Source organism: Mytilus trossulus, chromosome 2 (genome assembly GCF_036588685.1).
Source record: "Mytilus trossulus isolate FHL-02 chromosome 2, PNRI_Mtr1.1.1.hap1, whole genome shotgun sequence".
Lineage (NCBI taxonomy): Eukaryota > Metazoa > Mollusca > Bivalvia > Mytilida > Mytilidae > Mytilus > Mytilus trossulus.
This window is the reverse complement of record NC_086374.1, coordinates 37,940,792-37,955,959: the sequence shown is the minus strand read 5'-3', so window position 1 is coordinate 37,955,959 and position 15,168 is coordinate 37,940,792. Positions and strand designations below refer to the sequence as shown.

At 30.7% G+C, this 15,168-nt stretch overlaps 2 protein-coding genes across 3 annotated transcripts in view; one reads left to right on the top strand and one right to left on the bottom strand.

Moving 5' to 3' along the window:
• Nucleotides 1–15,168, bottom strand: part of LOC134707143 (protein white-like) — a 37,165-nt gene that overhangs the window by 4,267 nt on the left and 17,730 nt on the right. For both annotated transcript variants that reach the window (XM_063566681.1, XM_063566680.1), the window contains exons 11-16: nt 9,103–9,122; nt 8,174–8,279; nt 7,446–7,583; nt 3,325–3,475; nt 2,774–2,851; nt 900–1,005 (exon numbers count right to left, since the gene is read on the bottom strand). In XM_063566681.1, coding sequence (XP_063422751.1) covers nt 900–1,005; nt 2,774–2,851; nt 3,325–3,475; nt 7,446–7,583; nt 8,174–8,279; nt 9,103–9,122 — 599 coding nt within the window. The remainder of the gene's footprint in view (nt 1–899; nt 1,006–2,773; nt 2,852–3,324; nt 3,476–7,445; nt 7,584–8,173; nt 8,280–9,102; nt 9,123–15,168) is intronic.
• Nucleotides 12,586–13,973, top strand: LOC134707146 (orexin receptor type 2-like). The gene has a single exon (XM_063566683.1). It carries the CDS (start codon nt 12,743–12,745, stop codon nt 13,856–13,858), a length of 1,116 nt encoding a protein of 371 aa, XP_063422753.1. The 5' UTR covers nt 12,586–12,742; the 3' UTR covers nt 13,859–13,973.

Here is a 15,168-nt window from a genome sequence, read left to right as displayed (position 1 = left end):
CTGAAATGAATGCACACGCAAAACAGTAAAAATATAGTCACTATTAGTTTTCATCTTTTTTTTAAGTAATTATTACATTTTAGAAATTCATTTGAGGATTAAAGCTCTAAACCAAGCAGTTTTGTATCAAAATTTCACCTCTTTTTTTAAAACATAAACATGTAAGTATTATTTACCTTTCTGTTTCTAAATCTATGGAAATTTTACTTTTTTTCACACAAGTGTGTAATATATACTTAAAATGTTATAATAAAATCTCTGTTAATAATTTAAAACTGGATTTTTTGGTAACAAATCTAGGTTTAATTTGTCAAAAAATTTCATGTTCCATTGAATGCAATAAAACTAGACAAGTGATGCCCCCGCACTCCACTCTGAAGTGACTGATTGTAGGAATTTCTTTGAAATATTATTGTGTTTGGGAGACACAATTGATACAAAGTGTAAACTCAAAAACATGACAAAGTTCAACTATCTCCCAAAAAAACAAATATATTAATAAAAATCAAAACCCTGATCACATTCACATCTTCAATATATGTACAAAAAGACAGCAAAGTAAAAAAAAATCCTAATTTTCAAACTGTAGGAGGAGTTATGCCAAATTACTATATACCCGTAATGGGACCGACAGATTGAAGGACAAACTTTTTTTTTGAATTTTACAATATAAAGTATTTATGACGTCACATTATAGTAATTAGCTATGACTTGTAGTAGCTAAGAAACAGAAATGGGTTGTGGACAAACAAAGGTTTAATATCCTACCCTGTTTTAGAAAAGAGTAAAATAAATTTTTTGCAAGATTTTCAAGACAAACTAACCAACGACAAAAGTCATGCAACTTGGTTTCAAATCATTTTAGACTTATACAATAGTACAGGAATATTCTGACTTACTCATTTTGTACAAAAAATCCCCCAAACAACATCAATGGTATCAATAATGGTGGTGCTACTGCTAAAGCCATGTTGGCTGAACTAGACAGTGTTGATATAATCATTCCTACAAATATAGAGAGAGATACTAGCTACAAATACACAAACAACAGATATATATATAGAGATACTAGCTACAAATACACATAAAAAAGAAACTAGCTACAAATACACAAACAACCTATATGTAAAGAGAGAGATACTAGCTACAAATACACCTAAAATATATCGTCGCTGGGCTTCTAAAATGTTGTAAATTACAATTTTTCCAATAAAAAAAATTCTCACAAACAGGCTTTGAAAATTTTGGCAAAATGCATCCTTCCAAAATGTTGTATGTGAACTTGAACATTTTTGTAAATAGCAGTGAAATAAAAACTTTGACATTTCTGGATTATCCAAGAACTTAAACTATTTTCACAGAAATAAAGAAATGTTCAATTATTTTTTTCCCAAAGCCATTCTACAACGATTTTCAAGTTTTCATACAACATTTTCGAAGCAACTGACATTGGCAATTTTGTAATATGTCTTATTTCACACATTTTGATTGGTCTAACTGTATGCTATTTTGTAATACCAAAGATTTCCTCCCGCCCAGACCAATGGTGTCAAAAAGTATTTTTAGCTAAAAAATTCATATAGGACATTTTAGAAGCCAAGCGACGATATATAGAGATACTAGCTACAAATACACCTAAAATATGTATAGAGAGAGATACTAGCTACACATACACCTAAACAATATATTGAGAGATACTAGCTACACATACACAAACAACATATATAGAGAGAGATACTAGCTACAAACACACAAATAGATTTTAACAAGTGAAACTGCGAGCTACTGCTCACTGATGATACCCCCGGCGCAAGTGGATAATATAAATAGTGTAAAAATATGCAGGTGTTCGGTAAACAGGAAGTTGTCGAGTGATGTATCTGAAAACGCATCACACGGTATAGCTGACTTATATAAATCCTGAAACCAAATTTCAGAAATCCTTGTATTGTAGTTCCTGAGAAAAGTGTGACAAAAATTTTCAACTTGGCTATCATGTGTAAAATCATACAAGTGTTCGGTAAACAGAAAGTTGTCAAGTGATCAATCTGAAAACGCATCAAACGGTATAGCTGACTTAGATAAACCCTGAAACCAAATTTCAGAAATCCTTGTATTGTAGTTCCTGAGAAAAATGCGACGAAAAAATAAATAGTGTAAAAATATGCAAGTGTTCGGTAAACAGGAAGTTGTTGAGTGATGAATCTGAAAACGCATCACACAGTATAGCTGACTTATATAAATCCTGAAACCAAATTTCAGAAATCCTTGTATTGTAGTTCCTGAGAAAAGTGTGACGAAAATTTTCAACTTGGCTATCATGTGTAAAATCATACAAGTGTTCCGTTAACAGGAAGTTGTCAAGTGATCAATCTGAAAACGCATCACACAGATAATGCTTATTTTTTTTTTTTTATCTCATTCATGAAGATTATTTCATTTATGAAGGAGAATATCCGTTGAAAAACTATTCTGTATAATGATGTAATTGAAACACCAATTATGGTGAGATTAGGTCAAAAATCATTTTAGTAAAAAAACAAGAAATTGTTCTAAATTTTACTTGTATCTATCTCTATACAATCGTACCCGACATAGTGGTGGATGGAAAGACTTTATTGAGGTGAACATATATTTATTTAGGCCAATAACTGGATAGTTACTGTCAGCCTATTCTGGTATACATTCATTATATAATTTACTTACAATTGTGTTATATAAGAAAGTAAATCCTGATATATAACCTCAGACCTTTTAATATTTATTTACTTACCAAATGATGCTGCAGTATTAGCCACTAGTATAGCAATGCCACAACAAATCAGGAAAGATTCAACATTATAATATAAACCTGAAAAAGACAAATAGTTATTTTTTCATCTTGCCGAAGCTGTGTTTTAACACTATAAAAGTCAGTTCGATAACCAGCAAAAAATATTAGAAGGTATTCAAATTTCAAGGAATATAAATACAATTACAAAACTGAACTTAGTAATTGAAATGAACAATAAATATTGTGGTAAATGCAAACTAATAACAATGATCACATACTTAAAATAGGTGGCATTGTTTAAACTGATCTAAAATGAGGTCCATTGTTTAAATATTCAATGTATATTTTTTTTAACTAGTTTTTAAATCCTTTCTTAACAAATTTGGTTCAGTAAGTCACACCAACTATCTCAACCTAATATTTACTCACAGTGTTTTGATAGAAAATGTTTAGTTCTGTAAAATCATACATATGACTAAAAATATTAATTAATATGTCAAAGATTGGTTTACAAAACAACATTGCAGAGGTATTGATTGTAAAATACCAACCTGCCATCCAGTAGAGTATAGATACAAACAATGTAGGAAGGATGATCAAAGATGGTAGTTCTGTAATAGATTTACTCAGGTAATATGTATCTACTCTGTATAAACCACTGCCATGCTCTCGTAGGAAAATAGGTAGTTCTGTAGGGAATGTCTGAAATGAAATACAATCTTATAACAACAACACTTTAGGGACTCCTGCAGAAAGTTTGTTGAATGACATGTTTTGGTGCCTAGGGTGCATACCCACTTTAGGAACTCTATCACACTACAGACTAACCAGGAGCTGGTTCACTTTCGTTTGTATTTTCCTCATAAAGGTCACTGTTATATCCTTGGTAAAGGTTATAATTATACCATGAATAAGAAATAACTTGTGATAGCTATTGTTTAGTAGAGACAAGATTTCTATAAAAAAGTAAAAGAACTATTGAAATAATGATTCAAATAAGTCAATTTTGAAAATTCTGCCATCCTATATAAGAGATGGAAGGTCAGGAATGCGACTTCAAAGTAAGGATATGTAGGATAAGATTTAAATTTTCATAGAAATTTGTAATAGTCCTTATAAAAATTATGCAAAATTAAAATTTTGTAAAGCATCTCATGAAATTCTACACATGTTTGTTAAATAAATAGTTTTTGACATAAGGTATCAATATAAGTGCAATGAAGAAATTAGTAATTTTGTCTATTTATTGCATTACAAGGATAGATAATAAACATGCATTTTACAATTACAGTGACTTGACTGTTAGTGTTGCTATCCACCAATTGCAACTCATTCAAAATTTTGACCAAATTGCAATTTGTTTTATTAAACCAAATTGTTCAACTGGTCAGAAATTTGAACAAATCGTTCAGTCAAAATGTGAAAGTGCAAGGTGATAAAATAAAACATACTTACAATCCTATAAGACTTAAACTCCACTGTATTGATGTACTTACTAAATCAGTCTATCAATCTGTTTATTATATTATAGCCATTACCATACTAAGGTGAACTGTTATTTTGAATTGCTATAAAAATGTCCAAACTAAGCTTTTATATAGTTTTTCTTTCGAAAGTATTCTATATTCATAAGAATCACACATTATGTGAATTAAAACATTTCATATTCAGTAAAATATTTGTGAAATTGCAATATGTTTGTAGGAAGGGGAGATAATCGTTTTTTGGTTTCAAAAAGTCTTTATTCAAAAGAATAGTATTTTAGGTTATCTCCCCAAGGAAACTTATCAATAGCATATTGTTATTTCACACATATTTTACTGAATATATGATGTATTATTTTAAATGATATATGATTCTTATAAATATAAAATCCTTTTCCAAAGAAAAACTATATAAAAGCTTTAAAGTTTGGACATTTTTATAGCAATTCAAAACAAGTGAAACTGCGAGCTACTGCTTACTGATGATACCCCCGCCGCAAGTGGATAATATTAATAGTGTAAAAATATGCAAGTGTTCGGTAAACAGGAAGTTGTCGAGTGATGAATCTGAAAACGCATCACACGGTATAGCTGACTTATATAAATCCTGAAACCAAATTTCAGAAATCCTTGTATTGTAGTTCCAGAGAAAAATGTTACGAAAATTTTCAACTTGGCTATCATGTGTAAAATCATACAAGTGTTCGGTAAACAGGAAGTTGTCGAGTGATGAATCTGAAAACGCATCACACGGTATAGCTGACTTATATAAATCCTGAAACCAAATTTCAGAAATCCTTGTATTGTAGTTCCTGAGAAAAATGTGACGAAAATTTTCAACTTGGCTATCATGTGTAAAATCATACAAGTGTTCCGTAAACAGGAAGTTGTCAAGTGATGAATCTGAAAACATATCACACCATATGGCTAACATATATAAATGTTGATACCAAATTACAGAAAGGGTGGATGTGTATTTCCTGAGAAAAATGTGACAAAAGTTTCATGGGACAGACTGACTGACTGACGGACGGACTGACAGACAGAGGTAAAACAGTATACCCCTCCTTTTTTAAAGCGGGGGTATAATAAAACAGTTCACCTTAGTATGGAAATGGCTATAATATAATTATACAGATTGATAGACAGAATTAGGAACTACATCAATACAGTGGAGTTAAAGTCTTATAGGATTGTAAGTATGTTTTATTTTATCACCTTGCACTTTCACATTTTGACTGAACAATTTGTTCAAATTTTTGACCAGTTGAACAATTTGGTTTAATAAAACAAATTGCAATTTGGTCAAAATTTTGAATGAATTGCAATTGGTGGATAGCAACACTAACAGTCAAGTCACTGTAATAGATTTCTAAGATATAATTGGAGTTATCTCCCTTACACAAGTTGAAATTCATTCTATTGAATCGATGTCATAAATGGTAAAAGTCCGTATGAAAAATTAAATAGGGATTTCTACATCTTTATAATTCTTTAAATACGATATCAAAATACTTCATGTCTAGGATTTCCACAAATGAATGACATTTTGCATGTATCTTTATTGGACCTGTTGTACTTTAATATAATGCAAAGACATATACTGAACAATCTGGATCAACCTTGCAAGGGCTGTATAGCCAGTCAAGGTCATTAAAAACTTCCACTTGATGCATGCAAGCATGGACCGACCATGCAAGGGCTGTATAGCAAGTCAAGGTCATTAAAAACTTCCACTTGTTGCATGCAAGCATGGACCGACCATGCAAGGGCTGTATAGCCAGTTAAGGATGTTAAAATCTTCCATTTGTTGCATGCATGGCCAGTGTGTGCTTTCCTAAGACCTTCCACAGGCACAGAAAAACTACCAGCTAATATTTCTATGTCCGTTTTAAATTTTCTATCTGTATATTTATCAGGTGTTTTAAAGTATTCATGCAACACATATTATACTTGAAATTAAAATTTATGAACACAAAAACAATAAATACCACTAAATAGAGTCAATAACAGCAAATATAAATTATCATATTTGTTCACAACCTTGTTCTTTAATATATGGAGGATAGCTGTCTCATTGAGAATCACGTCTCCTTATTTAATATATATTAAAACTTTTTAAAATATGTAACCATTTATGTAATGTATCAAAGACAAAGGATGTTGAATCAGTATACAAGTCATATGTTTTCTTTTTGATCAGTGCATAAATTAATCAGTGTATATGGAAGAATTGGATCAGTGTATATTATATGAAAGACTTGGATCAGTGTATAAAAAAGACTTGATATGGACAAAATGGAAGACTTGGCAAATGTATATGAAGGACTTGGATCATGCAGCGGATAAAAAAGAATTGTATTAGTGTTTAGAGAAGACTTGGTCAGTGTATATAAAAGATTTGATCAGTATATATAGAAGACTGGGATTAGTGAATATAGAAGACTGGTATTAGTGAATATAGAAGACTAGATAAGTATATATGGGAGACTTGTATCAGTTTAAATGGAAACCTTGAAATTGACCTATTGACTCCAAAATCAATAGGATTACCCCCCACCACCTAGATCTTTCATTGTTATGTTTTATTTAATTCTAGCAAGGGGCACTCAGAAATTTTAACAGTGTATCTTTGAGTAACAGTGACCTTGAATTTTTGCCTATTGACCCCAAAATTTCCACTCCAAATTTGTTTTTTTGGGGGGAACATACTGTGGATTCATTTATTTTCGTTAGTATTAATTTTCGCGGATACTTGATTTCGTGGTTTAGCCAATCTCCGTATACAACGCCTATTGAAAATATGATATTCGTTGAACATTTGAATTCGTGGTTCACCTGTACCCACGAATAATAATGAATCCACAGTATTAATAATGATAGGAAGTTCCCAAAAAACAATGCTGAAATGGAATAGTGATTTGATGTTCAAATCCACACAGCTACAGTAAACCAGTTACATTATTGGACTCACAGGAAAATAACCAAGCAAGGTTTTTGCAGTGATTTCAAGAGACTAAAAACTCACAAGAAGTACACCAAACATGGTATTTGCTGTGATTTCGATGAGAAGTAAAAAGATAACACCACTTATGTTGATCAGGCGTTCTTGGTTATAATTGTTGTCTGTATCTAAGAAGATTAAACCAACAAGACTGGCTATTATCTGTAAAAATATTTAAACTTACATTCAGGATAGCAAACATGTTTGAGAAGCTCATGTTGGTCAGCAATAAGAAAAGCACTCCATTGACGTTGAGTACTCGTTTCTGATCATAATCGTTGTTGTCATGGAGATATATCAGACCAAGTACAACTCCTATAAACTGTAAAATAAACAAATATCAAACATTCTATATATACAGACAGAATAACAGACTAATTGCATTTTAATTTTTGATATTGGCATCATCAGCAAGGATATTACAGGAGCAAACTTTAATGGATGAGCTGATGTTGATGAAGTTGGTATTATAAGAAATGAAATGCAACTTATAATATTTTTGACATCAGAAATTTTTCTGAACAATATGTTGGTTGGTTTGGGGTTGTTTTTTTTGTGTTTTTTTTGGGGGGGGGGGGGTCTCTATAAATATGTTTTGAAAATATCAAATCTGAATTAGCAAAACTATTTTACATTTAAAAATACTTGTTTGGTTTATTATATTAAGTTTCATATATTTTGTGGGAAATCTTAAGAAACAAGTTTATATTATGATCAATGTTAATGTGATTAAGGTTAGATGAACTCTGCAAAAAGGACATGTACACTTTTAAGGCATTCCAAAATGAAACACCAAATGCAGTTGAACAATTGCTAACATAAGATCAGATAAACCACAATATCATTCCATACAGGTACAATAAATCATTGATTTAATAAAACAATCTTATTTGAAAGATAGCACCTGCTTACAATTGTTTGAAAGATTTTGACTTTCAGAATCAATGGATCTCGGACATTCTGTGCCCAGGCTCTCCATGTAAGGCTTCCAAACTGTTGGATCCAATTTGCCCCATAGCTAAAATAGAATAGTTAGTATTAATTTATCTTGCTGAAAAAGTATAAATTCATAAAAAAAGCCATTATTTGTAAAGACAGAAATGCACCTACTCTATAAACAATCACAGTTTTATCGTCAATAAAAACGAAATAATCAAAGTTTAAAACTAATCTTTCTTAGATGATTGATTGAATTATGAAATGTTTACCTTGATCAATGAACCATGTGGCTGACATGCACACTTCAAAATGATTCCATTAGGTCTGAGACCACAATTGTTGTCCCTTGATTTACATTGTTCAAGAATATATCCCTAGTATTGACAGCGGGTTACTTGCCATTAATTTTTATACCCCTTCCAAATTTATTTCTCCATGTTTAATGCCTCAAATTGCAAGAAGGGGGTTGAAATTACACTGTAAAAAAATTTGGGTCTCGAATTTTAAAGGAAAGTAGTGATTTGGTCCAGCTGAAAAAGGTTAAAAATTAGCACTTCGGAAGCTGTTAAAAGATTTCAAGACGCCCTAAACATAAAATTGTCCATATTTTGAGTTAGAGCTGGTGAAGTTTTTTTTATAATTTTGATATAATTTGTCCCAAAAGTAGTACAACACACTGTAAAAATTTCATTGAGAAAGAGCAGGTGGGATTTTTTTAATTTTCATTTATGTGCTATAAGAAATGCACTACGAAATAATTGTGGTCTCGGACCATTAGCTTTTATAGTTATTTAAACCAGTTTGAAGACACCAAGATGTTGGTCTGTTGTGCTCATTTTAGCAATTCCTTTTTAAATATATTCTTTTATATATTTCCAGAACTTTATGAAATATAATCTTACCTTGATTCTCTGTCTACAACCTACAAAATAGAAAATAATAAATTGTCAATATAGACAAATGGCTGCAATATATGTACATGTAAAATACCACGTAAGTTGTATCATGTATCATCGTGTAATGTGTTTTCGTACTAATAACAATTTTCACTGCTTACAGTTTTCACTGTTGAGTTTTTATTCCGGTGTTTACTCAAATTTAAAAAGCATGTCCTGTAGATTGATTAAAGGTATCTAGATTTTTTTTCAATGCTTATTACGATTTTTTACTGTTTCCGATTACTTTGCGATTTTTGTATGTCAAAAAAACGGCGTCATATGTTTTCGTATGAAATAAAAATTGGATCAGTACACGGACAGGAAATGACTACAAAATCCGGAAATTAATATTTTCTAAAGTCGTGGTTCTAATGATCGCTTGAATCATAAAAAAAGTAAATAAATACTTTTCAGTACTAAAAATTACTAGTAAATAGTTTTAGGTTGGTAAATTGTGTGCTGAAATTTTAAGATTTTGATTAATTTCAGATTGGCACCTGGTTTGTACAAAATACATTATTTTTTCTAAAATAAAATGCAGTTTTCAAAATTTAGGATTAAATATAAAAAGTCAAGACTGTTTCATCTTCATGAATCAAGGATGTATACAAAAAAATTATAAATGAAATATTGAATAATTAGATTTTGAACAACCATTTTATATAAGAACCCTACTAATTTTAACTCGCTGGTTTGTAATTAAAACGGCCCAAAAACACATGACAGTCATATGTCTTGAAGATCCAGTATCTGACTTGCAAAAAACATATCTGGACTTTATTTTAACCCTTCACAATTTTTTTCTATAGCTATTCTAGTGATGCATATTTTTGACATTAAATAAAAATGGCTAAATAGGTCAGTTTTATTTAATTTGTTCTAACGTCTTTAAAAAGCGACGTTGAATATGTTTTAAATATGTCAAGTTGTAGTGGTGTTGTTGTTCTAAATATAGAAACCGAAAAACACGCCACAATGTACGCGTATGCAGCCGAAACCGACGAAATGTGGTTGATACGAAAACATATGACATACGAAAACATATGACACGACAATAATACTGTAAGAGAAATCTAAGATTGTTGACAAGTGAACAAACAACTTTGATGAGATGTCTTTATTTGATGTTTTTTTTCAAATGAATGGTGGTCTAATTCATCCAAAATATTAAAAAATATAAATTTTTCATATGATATTACAAAGTTTGATTTCTATAGGTCAAATAAGGCCTATGTGACCCTACTTCTTCTACTTGTTAGACTTTTTGAAAGGGGAATAAAAATAACTATACTCACCATCCTGCCATTTATGGAAAATAAAAAGCAAAGGGAAATTCAATATATTTGCACATTCTAATTATATAATCTAACATCCTGTATAATACAAGAGTTCTAGCTAGAAGACTGTAGGAGGAGTAAGAAAGACAAATCATGTACCCAACATCCAGAATTTCCACAAAATTGACAGTTAAACTTCCTATCATTTGTGGAAAATGTAAAGACAAAATCAAAATCTGAAATCATCCATATCCTTCATATATTTGTGTATATCATAATCAAGCATAACAATAAAGTTCTAGCTGAAATATGTGGGACATAAATATAAATGTTCCCCCTTAAGCCCCCACAAATCTTTCAATCCAATAGGAACTAAACACAAATATACATGTATATGAAATCAATGCTTGCCAAAACTAAAACATTTCATTTAGATCAAGGCATGCAGCTTTAAATAATTACATAGTTAAAATCTAATGCATTGAATATACTTTTAATATATAATATTAAGTCTTAAGAAAATATGTAATTTTTTGAACTTTTTATTTCGTGGTTCAACTGTACCTACGAAATCCACAAAAAATTGTATCCAAAGAATAGTAAAGTCAGTGAAATATACATAAGTGAACATCTTGATGAGAGATAGTTGATATTATGCAGACTTCGGCAAAACCAGGAAATTAAATATCCACGAACAAGTAAGTTTTCCTTCATCCACGAGAATTGGTAAGAACAAAAAAGTGTGAATGCACATAACATTGAATTTCAATTATCTGTAAAAAAAAATTCTCTAAAATCTCTGAATTTTCCTCTTTCTAACCAATTGAAAACAAAAAATCTAAGTGTTAATTATGATTTACAGATAATTAAAAACATTAGCTGGCACTATTACTTTTCTTTTTAGGAATAAATCTTGTTGGAATAGAATACTCCAGAAAGTCTTGAGCAATTCAAGTGTTGTCACTTGTATTAAACGTGTATAAGACCCAATATACAGTAAAATTACAAAGTAAATATATTCAATTACAAATAGTTACAAATTTGTTACACATTTTTTTATCCCAATGCCTTCCATATGGTAAGGGTTTTGCTCCATGTTGAGAGTTGTATGATGATCTATAGTTATTTACCCCTTTTCCTTTGGTCTACTAGTTGCTATTTTGACCTTATTTCATACAAATTTCTGCGATCATACATTTGTCAATCAGTGGTCTCTGGTAGATAGTTGTCTCATTGGAAATCATTCCAATCCTACCTTTTTTTTTAAATATAAGTTTCTTTTCACTACATTATCATGGCTATTAAAGGAGTCTTTAACAAGAATGCGTCCATAGTACACTATCATTTTCTTTGTTCAGTGGACCGTGAAATTTGGGTAAAAACTCTAATTTGGCATGAAAATTAGAAAAGATCGTATCATAGGGAACATGTGTACTAAGTTTCAAGTTGATTAGACTTCAACTTCATCAAAAACTACATTGACCAAAAACTTTAACCTGAAGCTGGACAGACAGACAAACTGACACACAGACCCAAAAACATAATGTCCATAAATGGGACATAAAAATCCAAGCTAGATTCAATTTCCCCTATACACAGATATGACAATATTTTTCTGGTGGGAAGAACTCTTTATGCTTTATTGACTTCCTCAAGAAAGAGTAATGCTTTCACTACAATGTTATGATAACTTTTATAGTCTTGTGTTTACTGTTAATTTCCTATGTTGTTTCATTTTCATAACCCATATTCCTTGATAATTTTATAAAGATAACCTGTTTTAATTTATTACAAAACCTACTTTTTTTTAACATATATATCACATGAAAATAAAAAAAAAGTTAATTAATTTATATACATTTTTTATTCACAGTAAAATTCTAAATAAATAAAAGAATTATTTCTATTCTAATCTCTTATAATTTTAAAATGTTACAAACGTTTCTATTACAAACTATATATTTTGACGGAAAATTACATAATAATTATCTAAATATATACTAAAAGTGTACGTTTTCTGAAAAACAATAGTTCATTGTTAACCTTCAAATAAAAGAAAGAATGAGGAAATAATACTTAATTGAAAACATTAAAGGTTAGACTAAAAAGTTTCGTAGGTGTTTTAACTTCTTTTATAAGGAAATTATCAAACATCTTAATTGTAAAAAAAACGAAATTGGTTCCATAATTCATTTTCATACAACATAATACAGGAAATAACTACATTGTATATATGAAATCTTCAACATTTTAATTTTGAAATTCAGTGAAGTTTATTAGAGACTTGGATTTAATATATTACCTGTTAGAATTACCTATAGAAGATAATGGCAATGGCTAACATATTAGAAAACATCAAATTTGCTAGTTCATCTTTTAGTGATATAAACACACATTTTGTTCATATTTTCATTCCAAACATTGCTTTCCTGGCAGTCTATATTCTCATTGGAATAGTTGGAAATAGTTTAGTGATATATATTTATCTACGTAAAATGGAGAAAACTACAGATAACCACTTTTTTATTCCATGTTTGGCAGTTGGGGACATGTTGGCATGTACGGTTTGTAGCACTGCCGCAATCGTCATGTTTTTTTATTATACTAATTTCACACATGAAGTAACATGTAAAATAATGTGGTACTCAATGACATGGAGTGCCAGTGGTGCCGCTTTAATTCTGGTGTTTATAGCTTTCCAGCGATACAAGAAAATATGCCAACCTTTTAAACCCTCTACTCTACTGGATAGAAAACTTACAATTGTAATATGCCTTTATGTTTCATCTACTTTTGTATCAAGCCCTTTGCTTTATACCTCTGGATTAAGTCACCTGACATTAGAGGAGGGAAACAAGACGATAACTTTACATATTTGTGAGAGAATCAGACAGGACTTAAGGGAAGACTGGAGGATCAATATTGCATTAGCCTTTACAGGCTTGGAAGCTTTTATAGTGTTGAGTGTCGCAACAATTCTAACAACACTGTATTTAAAAGTAGGATTGAAACTTGCTAAACATTTGAAGACAATGAGTAAGAAAAGAAAGGACGGAAGTAATGGCAACAGCCAAGAAACAGAATCCAGTTCAGAGGTCAGCACTATCAAACCAGGCCAATCGAAGTCCATTAGAAAGAAAGGGACATACAAAAGTTTTAGACACAAAAGAGAAAAGTTTAACCAGGAGCACCATTACACATATATATTCATAGCTATATCTGGTGTCTGTATTGTTACATACTCTCCCAGGTTACTGTTAATGATTTTAGAATCTGTTAAAGAAAATTTCTGGTTAAGTTTCTATGAGAACGAATCTTTACTTAGATTTCTGAAGCTCTTAAACAGGTTCCATATTATTAATAACATAGCTAATCCATTTCTTTATGCAATGTTTGACAAAAAATTCAAAGCACAACTCTTACAGATTCTACAGTGCAAATGATCAAAAGCACTTCAGAAATCCTTAGAACATGTCATATTATTACTTTTAGCAGACATGAAAATATAATTCCATGGTACTTAGCCAACATTTTTACATTAAAAACTTTTACAAATGATCTATTTTATTTTATCTTTTTCAATACAGATCTGAAATTTCAAAAGGAGTAGGTCTGTGTAAGGGCCTATTTTGGCCTCAAATTTCAGGTTCATCTGAAGACAGATTTTGAACACTTTTAAAACACTTAAGTGTCTACTTCAGTCGATTCAAATAGTTTATGTAAAATATTTGAACTGATTTAGTCATTTCAGACCTCATTTTCAAGCTTGAATATGGTAACCTATCAAATATGCCATAATATGTCAGACTTTTTCAGATAGTTTTTGTCCAAAATGAAAGTGGCCACCCTCAGACTTTATATACTGTGGATTCATTACTACATATTCGTTGGATACCAATTTTCGTGGGTTTTGTGGGTACAGGTGAACCATGAATTCAAATGTTCAACGAATAACATATTTTCATTAGGCTTTGCATGTATACAGAGATTGGTAAAACCACGAAGTCAAATATCCACGCATATATGCAAGTTTACAGCAATCCACGAAAATTAAATGAAATAGTTCTTTTCATTATGACTTTATTGAGATTTTAATGCTATTTCCTGAATATTGGCACACTCTTGTAGATTGCACTTTGTAAATACAGCTGTTGCTTAAAACACGCCTCTTTTGGGGAGTAATTGAAAATTCATAGAAAATTAATTTTGTTTACATACTGGTTCTCAAATATGCTATCTGTGTTCCATATTGCAGAGACATAACTTGGGAATGTTACCAGTAAATAAACACGTGCATATTGTTTACATTGAAATCTGTGGTAACCTTTCATTCGAGGTAGGGGTAGTTAAGAAAAATTAGTGTAAGTTTAAACTCTGAGACATTCAGGGCATATAAACGTTGAAAATATGCGGCACAGCCCTATATTTTGACCTTTGAAAAAAATTGTGGTGCAAATGAACTTTCAATTCTAGGATAACATTTTTTTACAAAACTTCATAGTAAAAGTGGTACAGTTTTAGCCGTAAAAGGAGTTCCTATGGGAAATTGCTTGTCAATATTTACAGAAATGCAACCTGTAAGTAATTTTTGAAATCTTATGATTGACTAACAAACCCCAGATGACAGAATACAGCAGAGGTGACGGTTGGGATCTGACAACCTGCATTCTAGGGCTATCTATAATATAAAGTGTTTACATCCGATTGTCAGGTTGTAAAACATTTGCTGGTTTTAAGTATATACATCAACATT

Bases quoted from the DNA above. Each gene is read 5' to 3' on its own strand.
- LOC134707146 (XM_063566683.1), top strand. From the start codon at position 12,743: ATGGCAATGGCTAACATATTAGAAAACATCAAATTTGCTAGTTCATCT.